This window comes from Oenanthe melanoleuca, chromosome 1 (genome assembly GCF_029582105.1).
Source record: "Oenanthe melanoleuca isolate GR-GAL-2019-014 chromosome 1, OMel1.0, whole genome shotgun sequence".
Lineage (NCBI taxonomy): Eukaryota > Metazoa > Chordata > Aves > Passeriformes > Muscicapidae > Oenanthe > Oenanthe melanoleuca.
This window is the reverse complement of record NC_079333.1, coordinates 96,604,205-96,616,403: the sequence shown is the minus strand read 5'-3', so window position 1 is coordinate 96,616,403 and position 12,199 is coordinate 96,604,205. Positions and strand designations below refer to the sequence as shown.

The window sequence follows — 12,199 nt, the reverse complement described above, 5'->3', positions numbered from 1 at the left end:
CAAGAAAGGAGGAGTGCTTCACTAACATTTCATACACTGCTTTTCATTAAGGGACCGTGAACTAACTACAGGTTTCAAAGGATACAAGCAATGATATGTGAAGTAAACCTGACTATATTACTTTCTATTTTTCATTTAGCAAAATAAAATCAAGTAATTTAGAAAATTTGCTAACAAAGGCAGTTAGAGGCAGAGGAAGAAACAAGGAAGAGGAATTGTTTTTCCCAGGAAAAAGGCAGGAAGACGTGTGCAGGGGAGAGTGAATAACACTGGTCATGCAAATGCACTAATCGTCATCAGAAGAGAGAAAAAAAATTGAAGTGCAGCAGGAGGGAAAAGGAAAACAAAATACTATAATCACAAATGTTTTGATTAAAAAATATATAATTTAGAGCAATCTAAATCTTTTAATTTTAAAACTGAGTGCTTGATGTTGGCTTGCATGAGCCTGATTGCATAATCTCATCTACAACAAGACAGTCACTTTCCAACACATTTAGTATTCATATGTCAAACAACGGCAAAAATTCAGTGAAACAAAAATGTCAATAGAAACAATTACAGTATATTCAAACTTCTAATGAACTACCATACTAACAAGACAGATGTGAAATGGGCTGAATCCAATCCATCAAAAGAACTTCTGTCATATTCCCAGAAACTTGTAAACAACTAGCTACAAATGTGAAAAGCAGTCATCAGTCATGTAAACTGATATTATGTAATACCCTTGGAAAGCCAGACCTAATGGCAATGTTGTATTTGTTGTTTTAATTTTTTGGTAGACAAGCTAATACAATAATCCTGTTTAGGGCTTAATACTGAGATTTACTTCCCAGGATCTGTAGTGAATAACCATAGCAAGTTCCAAAAAGCAATTCTGAGATACTCTCATGACCTGGTCAAGTTGATCTTCTACATCCTTTACAGGAATTTAAAACAGATTTCTGAACAGCAGAGCTAAAACATTTATCAAATATTCTCTTCAAGCATCTGGGAAAATGATGTGCCAGGCAGAGACTGCACAGTGCAAAACAAGATGCAAATCAGATTTTTCTGTGTCTGACTGACTGAAAAACACAGCCCTTGTAACTAACACCACCTTCATGGCCACCAGCAATCCTATAGGATAGCAAAACAGAAAGTTTGCTAAAATAAAGTGCTATATCTTTAAACAACATTGCTAACTTTTGGCTAAAGCCTTGGTACACGGCAAACCACAGCAGCATCGCATCACACCAGGATGACTCCTCTCACACTTTACACTGCTGCTTGTGCAGATTGGAGCTCAGGGCTGACTTGTGATGCACACAAGGTACACAGCTGCTTTCAGGGTTGATTGCCAGTGCTGCCTATGATAGGATATGGTGATTCCCTGTCCCCCAGTAAGCATGGGTCAGAGAGCCAGCTTTGTCTTGTATAGTTCTTTGGGTTTTTTTACTCTTGGGTGAGGAATGTGTGTGTGGAGCACTCAGAATAATTTCCATGTCTCTGCCTTCCACCATCCTCTTTGCCAGCAACACTAATCCTTGCACAAACTGGCTCTTCCTCCCTCTCAACAAACTCAGCAATGCTGCAGAGTACACAGGGTCTGCTGTGAAGGGGCTAACAGCAAGTTTCCTGAGGAGACTGAAGCCCACTGAAGTGAGGACAGAGCTGCTGCCTCACCACCTAGCTCCCTCCATGGATCCTTAACAGCTCCCAGATTTATCTTCCTGTGACTGAACTTCTCAACCACTTCTTTTAATCTTCTTCATTTACAACTTCATGTTGCCCTGACATTAAGATCCCCTCTCACAGATGAAGGGTGAGAAAGGCCAAGGACTCTGCAAGTCACTATTACGAAAGAACTTTTTTACATTTTCTGGTCACTTCCAGTCTTCAAATGGTAGATATTACTACCATGTACAGCACCACAATCTCATCCAAGACAGATGTATCAAGAAAGAAAGGTAGTTATCTAATTAGTGTATAATGCAGTCTCTAGGAACATATGAAAGATCAAGTGTCTTGAATGTTTACAGACCTAATAAATCATTATCTTTTTAAAATCATATCTTGCTATATGAGACTTCTCATTTTAACTGAATAGATGTTAACAATGCAGTTACTGACATTAAAGATCATACAGCAGAAAAGATTACCTTCACTGTCTTTGAATTTCTTGATAGCCACAATTTCATGTGTCTCCTGTAAAATAAAAGACATGAAAATTAGCATAATCTGTTGGGTGTTTTCTCTCACCTTTTTTTCCCCCCTGAGCATCAGAAGAAGAAAAAAAGAAGCATCCAAAAAGAATTTCACAATGCAAAGAAATTAATTGAAATCCTGGTAAATACCTTAGTGATTGGGCCAAGTGCAATACAAACCCACAAGCAGCAGATACGTCACAATTAGGATCCCCAGTAAAAAAGCAACAGAGTTAAATGCCAAAAGATCACATTTAAACACCTTGTAATATATACCAGTGAAATTTTCAGAAGTGTTTTTCCTATGACTCTTGTTTCTTAGTTATTCTGAAGCTAGCAATACAGTATGAATATGAGTGCTTATCTATATGAGGTGAACTGAAAATACTGTGCTAGTATGTGGCTAAGGCTTATAGTAAGAATTGTTATTTTGGCTGCCAGAAGTTTTTGGGCTTCGAAGCTCAAACACCCACAAAGAATACAGTATTAGGAAAGCAGCTTCTCTGTGCCTCCTTTTTAAAATTTTGTCACCTTAAGCAAAACCTATCCAAAATGGGAATTAGTAATTGCATTTGGCAGCATTCAACCATGCTTACTGTATAGTCAAAAGTGATAACTTCCTAATGTCCACCTGTCTAGCATTCCTCTAGCATTCTCTAGTCACCAAATCATAGACCAAATTTTTCTCTTAAGTTTCTCTCCTGTTGTGCAAGCAAGAATGCATTTAACCCATGGACAAAATGTAGCCAACACACATAGCCTAGTTCAGATCTGTTCACAATATGATGCAGCAACTGAAGTTTAGTAACAGGATGTGGAAGAAACCCTAAAGTCACAGGGTAAGGGTTTGTGAGCACATAGACAGGAGGCTACCTGAGAATTTGATTAGCTAGATCTACCTTACAAATCTTTACCAAACATCACAGTTTTAAAAAATACAAACAGCAATATCCCACTATTAATAACATACAAAGGCCAGATTGGAGGACTGCAATAAAAATGAAGCCAGTCTGGAAAATCTGAAGACATGCTCATAACCAATTATTGAATAACACAAACATTTACTCCATTTTTCATTTCAAATTATTGTAACACATGAACCTGTAAAATACCTGATCCCAGTTAAAATAAAAGCACCTGGAAAGAATGCTCTGAAATAAACTGAAAAAACTACTTTATTAATTGTATCTCTACTACTGAGTTTCAGTATTGTTATATTTATTGATTTTAATTCTAGTAATAATAGTGATAGTTACAAGGACTGAAGGAACATCAAGAGGGAGAGTAAATTTAATTTGACTTCTGGTAGGTGCTCTAGCTAATTAAGCCACTGAAAGATTTTTCAGAAAAGGAACACTGTGAATGCCCTCAAAAACCTCTGCTGACTGTAATATGCATATGTTTAGACAGCATGCATACACAACTTTACAGATGAACCAAATTTAGCCATTAGTATTACATGCCTATTTCACATGAAGTAAAAGAAAAACTTCTAGATGTTTTAACTACCACAAAAAGGCTGTGGTTTTATTCTCAAAGTAATAGCCAAGTACACTGAAAAAAATATAGGAGTTGAAACATGTATCCTCAGGCAGCAATTCTGATTCATTCAAGAAAACTAGTCCATATGGCTTCTCTGCCATATCCTGATGTTTACAGTGAATGTGATTACTTTGGAAATTAAGTTTTAAAAGCTCTTGGGTAAAGGTCTTTCAAAGACTTGGGTAAGATATGCTATCAAACATCCTGGAGGATTCTACCTATTTACAGTACTTAAAGCATGAGTGGTTCTAGGAACAGCAGGAACAGAAAGAACTCAGGAACACACTCAGGGATGAAGTTACCCAAACAGTTTAGAAAATATAACATTTAAGAAATTTTCATTTAAAAAGCTTTGATACTTGTATTATTTCATTAAGCCAATGAAATTATCATTAATGGTGAGCAAGTAAGAAGTTATACATGACACTTTCCCTGTCTTTGAAAAAACCCAACAAATAATATTTAAATAACCTGAAGTGAAACAACAGCAGAATGAGACCAGACAATAGGTGCTTTAAGGAGCTGCCCTAGAAACATTGTGTTCCATCTTAGCAAGGAACATTCTTGTCTAGGTTTCTTGGAGAATCTCATCCTCTGTAAATGACATTCTCTAGGAATGTGCTATTGGTGAAGCAGTCAAACCAAGGCTAAAATAGATACAAGGACACTGAAGATCACTACCCACAGATTTTTAAATACACTGCACCTGCTTGACAAAAAGTCTGTAACTTGTCTATGATGCAGAACACCTCCAAAAGAGCTGGGGTGCTCCATTTGACAGAAGGGAAAATTGCAGCCAAGTGCACATTTCTCAGTTCTTGCTTACATGCTCTAAAACAACTAAATGGTTTATATGAAGTCATGTAAAAAACAGACACTCATAATTTTAAACTAGTTTCAAATGGAAGAACCCATCTGAAATGCTCTGTTCCTCTGTCTCCATTACTCCTACTAATTTTGAACTAGATGTCTGGTTTCCACCAAATTTTAAAAAGAAATGCAAGTTGTAAGACAAGGAATTTTACAAAAAAAGTCTCAAATTTGTCGTCTGACTACAGAATATCCTTCCTTGGGGGAAAGAAGCAGCAAGAACTCAGTCTCCTGTACCCTGTATGATGTTGCAGGTCATGTAGACAGTCCAAAACAATCAGCCATTATAAATAATTTTCATTAACATAAACTAATACAGAACTGAAAACATGGAATTAATTTTGTATATGGATAAATGCAGCAGGCATATAATAGAAGTGGTAAAAATACACTTCCTGAATCAGGAGAGGCATGCTGGTCAGACACAGGCCAAACCTGAAGTTTCAAAGTATTGACAGGGACTTGGTGCAAAGCAAACAGACACCACATTGCTGAGCCCTGAGAAGATGGGCAGAACAGGGGATACAAAGAAAAGCAGAGCTTTGAGGAATGAAGAAATTCAATAGTGATAACTTAGACTTCTGGGCAAATCTGAAAGGTTCTTTGCAGATTGAATTTAGATTTTGTTACTTAAATGTCCACTTAAAAGACAATTTAGAAATCTGGGCTCTTTTGTGGATCTGGTTTTCTGCTCTTCAAAAACAGGCTAAATTGGAATTCTCCAAAAGAGAACTGTCATTCACTAAATTGTATTTTTTTTGCATTTCAAGGGGTGTATTTTCAAAATTGTTCTATGAAACAAAACAGTACTGAAAACTATGTTCAGCCTGATTGTGGAAACCTACTTATACCGTAGCTTAGTATCCAACTCCTAGCATGAAAATTGTCATTGAAAATTAAACGTATCACCTAGGTAGATAAGCTGGTACTAGTTGATTCACTGTTTGACTTCAGTGATATCAAGGAAAGGATTATGTGAGTTTTTTATTTCTGATCTCTACTACTTACTACTACCACCTTATATCACAAAGTAGAAAAATTTGAGTTTGCTTAGCTGTAATTTTACTTCACTCCGCTACATTTATTACTGAGCACCTCATTAACATGTTCTAATAAAAAAAATTACAGCCTCAATATTTGACTTTACAACATCAAATTTGCAAACACAGAAATCAAATCTCTCTTAACACTGGCATTACCTCTGATTATTGAGCATATATATATTATAAACATTCTATGTTATAAAACTATAACAGGAACTAAACAGTTTTACAATTCAACATATAACAACAGATGAATATTACTAAAAAGACTTTGTGTAAAAATTAAGGATACACAGAAACTGGTTATTCAGGCTACCTGATTATATGTTTCTAAAATGGGGCAAAATATGTCCCTTCATGTACAAAACTGCAAATATCTTTTCATAAGGCTAAGTCAAAAATTTCTGTTCTATTTCCTTCACATATAAATATAGTGATAGAGAAGAGGAAGGAGATACCTGTTCACGGGAAAATGGTACCTCCAGCCCTGGAGAGAGGAATCCCTTCATATTAGGGCTCAGTCCTTTCCTACACCTCAAAATATGTGTGGGAATTGCCTCTGGAGAAAACACATGCTTTACTGCCTGCCCATTTAACCACAGATGAGAGTATGGCTATGAGAGCTGAGCATTTTCACTGCTGTGCTCCTTGCCACCCATGAGTTTCTCTCCAAGGTTTCCTCACAAGACTGTCATAGCTGGTGTTTCCTGCCACCACTATCAAACTAGAAGAGCTCCTAACTCAAAACCATTTAATTTTGTCTCATTTAAAGGACAGAGGTCCCTATTTTCCCACTGTCTCTACAAAATTTACATGACAGAAGTCACTTCTATTATATGTAATTATATATGGCATAAAACACAGATGTCAGAACAGCAGAGTAATGTATCTCTGTTGTTTTCCTGAAAGATCCCTGTTGGGAGTACTCAAGGAAAAAGATGCTGTTTAGCATAAATCAAGATCTCAGAACTACAAGCATTATTGTCTGGAAAGAGAAAGCATATCCTATTCTTGAAAATGTCATATTACCAAAAAAAAAAAACCTCTTTAATGTTTGTCCCTATTTTATTTCAAAGATTTCTGTTAGGACTTTTCTTCCTTTTTCTCTTGCATACCATGGAAAATCTGACACAAAGCACAGGTACATAACAAGATTCTTGAAAAACAAATAAGATTCCAACCTTCTGGAAGTTACATCATTCACCTCTAATTTTACTGCCTCACCCTGTATGAGTACAAGAGTTTCTCAAACACAGAATTTTTAAGTAACTGAAAAAACAAATATTTACAAATATCAATAAATGTCAGCAGTCAACACTGAGCACATTCCATGCACAAGCAGCATATTGGTGCCTTTACTCAGGTGGTGCTGCTCAAGCACAATTTAGTACAACCCATCAGGGTTTTACACTGATATATTAAGTGAAACAATAAAATATGATATGGCATGTTCTGTGGTTGGCTCATAATTTCCATCTGTACAAGTGTGAGGCTCTTCAGGCACAAACTCTACTTCTGTTAGAAAAAGGTAAAATTAATCATATTCTCTACTGACAGAGTACATTTGTATGTCATAAAAATTATTTAGAAGTGAGCAATAACTTAGTTTGATTCTCGTTGATCCATTATTATATTTATACAATTTAATTTGCCACAACAAAGACACACATTTAAAAAAATCAACAAAATTCAGCCAAACATATCCAATGGCTAATGTCTTTTTTGAACAAAGTAGTACAGTTCTACTTTGACTGGCATAAACATTAATATGTTCTATAACATTAAAGTATTTAGAACAGATTTTTCAATAATCTTGATTCTAGCAAAACCACAGAACATTAAGCAGTCAAGATGCAAGGTAAAAAAGGCCCAGAAAACTATTACAAGATGGTGAAGCATTTTTCATGAGCTGCTTAAAATGAAGCCTAAAAACCCCAAAACCCAAACAAATAATTTTTCAAATTTACGGTCAAAACAAGAACACAGCACTTTAGTCAGATCAAAGTATCATAAATGTGACATTTTTAATTACAAAGTTTTTAAACTAAGCCAAGAAATTAATGTTCTGAGAGGTCACAGGAGTTGTTACCTGCAATTCTATCAGGTCTTTAATTCATTGCCCAGATACTGTCTTGACTCCATTTCCATTCTGCCTTGAATTACTACTGCCTTTAGACAGTACAAAGACTAGAATACAGCATCTTGTTGTCTCAACACTTCTGATATTACATGCTGGCAATTTTGCTGGCAATTGCTTTCAAAATCTAGTGGAGTACCTTAAAATATTCTCTATAGAGAAAGAAATGTGCAAGATGACGTAATTTCTTTTTTCAAACAGTTTGACAACATGAAGTATAAGTCACAGCACAGTACAGTCTTCTATACCTAAAAAACACTGGAGAATTTCCCTCAAGAAATGCATCATTTTTTCAATCTTATACTTCTCCCTTGAGAAAACTGTAATTCTTCTGTTTATCAGCTAAAACCCCCTTACTTGGTTTATCTACGCAACATAACTCTTAGCATAGGAGAACTTCCAGGAAATTACTAACTAATCTAAAAGTCCTATTTATCTTTAGGAAGAGAGAGAGTGTTTGGTAAATAACGACAGAACAGTATGTCTGAGTTATCCCAATGCCTTTATGTACTCATAAATTGCTTAGAATATTTCCAATCCATATATGTTAGAGTTTATTTGAGAACAAGCACCTAGAGTGAATCACCACAAATCAATTTTTTATCTCTTGAAAGCAAAATGTTATGTACTAACCATCTAAGTGCAGGGGAAAGCTCCTAATGGAGCAAAGAATTCTATATTTGATGTGCCATTTTAGGGAAGATGGTCACACTGTCTCCTGAGAAAGAACAAGAGGACTAGGGAAAGCTTAAACCACTCAAAGATTTTCAAGGGAAACAGCCATATAAGCTCAGCTATTCCACTGGGGAAAGAAGCATAAAAAAAGGCTGAAACTTAGAGCTACAAATTTGACAGAAATTACCAGTAAATGCAAGTAATGATGCAAAGAGATTTTTTAATAAAAATGCATGCAGATTGAAATAGTTTCTCTGATTTCTTCATCTAAGTCCTTCAGAAACACTTGCAACAACTTTACTGTTTGTTCAAATGTCACCAGCAAATGCTTGCATTACCAATCTTGCTCGTTTGTTTTAAATCAAGTGTAGTATAAGGGAGTCATAAACAGCAGGCATTTCTCATCCAATTATCAGATGAATCCATAAGCCAAATGAGTGGCCTATCTGTGTCCATGAACTCCCAGACTGGGGCTCCAGCCCCAGTGGCAGGCTCCCTGACAATGGTGCTGATGGCAGTGACTCTTCAGACCGCAGGAAGTTTACAGGCTCACAAGACAGTTCTGCCAGTTTTGAATGTCCCCATTTCTAGGGATATTCTGAACAGCCTCCAAGGCATTCAAAAATCCACTAGGATGAGATTTGGAGCATGCATTTTACATTATTTAAGAACTTGCAGTCTACTAATTTAGGGTGTAAATACCCTGAAAAGAACACTTGAAAGGAGGTGAACTCACTCAGTATTTTCTACAAACTGTTGGGCTGATGATAGTGGTTAGCATCAGAACTTCCATTGTTCCAAGCGGATTTTTCATACTTATTCACAATTTTCTCCAAGCAAGAAAGTAAATATGCATCTCCAAAGAATGTATACAATAACATAATGAAAAGGATCTGGAATAAAAAACAGCTTTAAACACTACAAATGTAGCTGTTCTAGCTTTTGATTATAAACTAGTACTATTGTAGCAATTTTTAAAATAATCTGTGTTTCGCTTCATTCTGTTGTAGCACTAATCCACATAATTTTACAATTTGACAGTATTGTTTAATCCAAACCATGGACATAAAACAGAAACCAAATTCAGTAAATGTCTATAAAATTCTTCCAATGCTGAAATGTCAGCAATAGCAGTTTCAGTTTCAAACCTCAGTCTTCTTCCAGTTCTATTTGTTCGGGTTTTTTTTTTTTTTGGTCTGTTAACACTGGAAATTGTAAAAATGAATTATGCTATTTATAAATAGCATAATATTGCATTGGCAGATACCAGCATTATTTAATTACATTTTATAGTATAATCTTGACACTTGTAATACAAGTGATAACAAAGTAGAAAATGCAGAAAGGCAAAGTGTACTACTTCCATGGCTTCCTTTAAGACATCACTGACTCCATAAATTCTGACGTCAACAAGACATTTATAATTACATTGTATTTCCTAATGTTTGTATTACTATAATTCAATGCTCCTTTCCTGGGCACCTTGTAACTCAAGAGTAAGTAGAACTTATTAGAAAGTAGTTACTTTGCTTGGTTGGTTTTTTAAAAAAATTATCAGTGCCAAAGTCCTCAGTGCTGTTATCCTAAGTCTCAGACTCAAAATATTTTCAGCATGACTAGCTGAAATTCTGAAGTTTATCACATCTCAAACCTCAGTTTTGAAATCTTTATTTTTGCAGTGGACATAACGTATTTTTATCTGGTACTTTCACTTTTTAAATTTTTGGGGGGTCTTTTTTTTTTTTTTTTATCGACAATTTGACAGGCATTTTCTTTAAATTGTAAAATAAGACTTACCGTGAACCAAAGGCAAACAAAGCAGGTTCCTGAGGCTGAAACCCTTCAGATGGAATTCAGTTCCAGACTAAGACATCCATATTCAGATCCCTTTATGTGAGTTGTGTGTTCAAGCCACTAAGAGCTCTACATTGATCAGTCACTCATGATTTAGTAGCCTAAACACAGGCATCTAGTAGCATTTAAGATTGCTGAGGTACCTACAACACTCACATGGGACTGGCAGAGAGGCCTTTTAGAGCTGCCTCCGCTGAAATCTCTACCTATCAGTTTTCTGAATACTCTCTATTCAAGGTCTGTCCTTTATAACATTTTCTCCTCAATATATTCATGATCTTGATCTCCACTATTTTGCAAATATGTTAGCCAATTATTCTAATAATCTGGCTGGTCTTTTCATCACCTGCATCAAGAAATTTTCCTTGACACCCTCCAGAAATCTGTGGGACTGCTTCCATCCCACCACACTGCCTGTCCAGAAAATGCCAGGGAAGTTGAAGTCAGAGTTCCCCTCCTGTTCCTTTCAGAAACATCATCAGCTGTGTATAGAAGGCTTTGTCCACTTTTTTACTTTGACCAGGTGGTCTACAACAAAGACTCACTATGCCACAGTTTCTGGTCCCAGCTCTAACTCTGAACCACAGGGTCTCAACCACACTGTCATTCATCTGCCATGACCCACCTTTCCCTTAAGAGTGGGGTATCACACCATCCCAGAAAATACCACCATATATCTGCAACATTCTTTCTTACAAAGGGAAACTTCACTCATCTTTCTTTTGAGCCCATCTTTTCTGAAATGTCCGTATTCATCCATCATAAAGTACTGCTATTAATTCTATGTTAACAGTTTTTATTTACCAACCACATTTTTTTTTTAGTAAACAAGCTACAACAGGAATTTCTCAAACTTAGTTTACTTGGCTGAACACCAGAATATTAGAAGAAAGATTGTCTTAGTGCTGAAAGAAAAACACCTAAACATAGCAGCAGCTACTGCCATTTCCATGCTGCAGAAGTAGAGACAAGGTTTGTCCTGACTTTAACACCTCTCATGTACAAATGGCAGCACAATGGTAAGCTCTCCACATCTGGGGGAAAGCCTAAGCTACAATGGTTTTCCTGTCTAGAATCTCAAAGAACTTCCATGTTTAGTGCCTCCAACAATAAAAAAAAACAAAGTAAAATTAAAAAAAAAAAAAAAAAAAAAAAAAAAGGAAGTTTTAAACTGAAAATTATTCCTCCTCACATTTTGGGCAGACAAAATAGTGTAACACTGTATTCTTTGTGCAATATGGTACGTAAAAGGTGTTACCTAAAGTAACCATCACCTTCGGTATTCTGGCGTCAGCTCATTGTTAGGTTCCATGGCTCACTGGCTATGGAACATTTCAGAGATGTCGGAATTAACCCTAAGAATCTGTCATTCCCTTTCACTTACTCTAGATCTTTAATGAGAATACTATTTTTGTTGTTCTCCAGGGAAGGAAAAATTTGAACAGGAAATGCCAATTGTATTTTCAAGCCTCAGCTCACATTAGACAACAGTATTAAAGAAAGACAATATCCTCCTCTGCCCCTAATGATTCTGTAGCATTTACAAGACATCTTTTCACTCTCTAGGTCTTCTTCATCAATAAATATTTTTGCTGACATTATGCTCCTACCAAAGAAAATTAAATTTTAGAAGTTTTTTCCTATCTGTATATTTATGTGTATTTCAGTGGAGACCTTCATTTCTCCTCAAATTTTCTACAATCAAGTTTGCAGAGAAAAAAAAAAAGGCTTTTCTTGTCTGGGATTATACAGACAGTACACTCTCTGGAAAATAAGAGAGAAGTTCTTGCCTCCTAAAAAAACTGCTATTTTTCTCTGTAAAGCATTTAAAAGTGCATTCCTTTTAGATATTTTCTCTTCTTCACAGAACAGCATAAAGATTAAAATTT

At 35.8% G+C, this 12,199-nt stretch overlaps 1 protein-coding gene across 4 annotated transcripts in view; it reads right to left on the bottom strand.

Annotated features, from left to right (window-relative positions):
• The window catches only part of CDKL5 (cyclin dependent kinase like 5), a 128,510-nt gene that overhangs the window by 52,696 nt on the left and 63,615 nt on the right, over positions 1 to 12,199 (bottom strand). For all 4 annotated transcript variants that reach the window (XM_056485227.1, XM_056485217.1, XM_056485246.1 and 1 more), the window contains one exon: positions 2,145 to 2,190. In XM_056485227.1, coding sequence (XP_056341202.1) covers positions 2,145 to 2,190 — 46 coding nt within the window. The remainder of the gene's footprint in view (positions 1 to 2,144; positions 2,191 to 12,199) is intronic.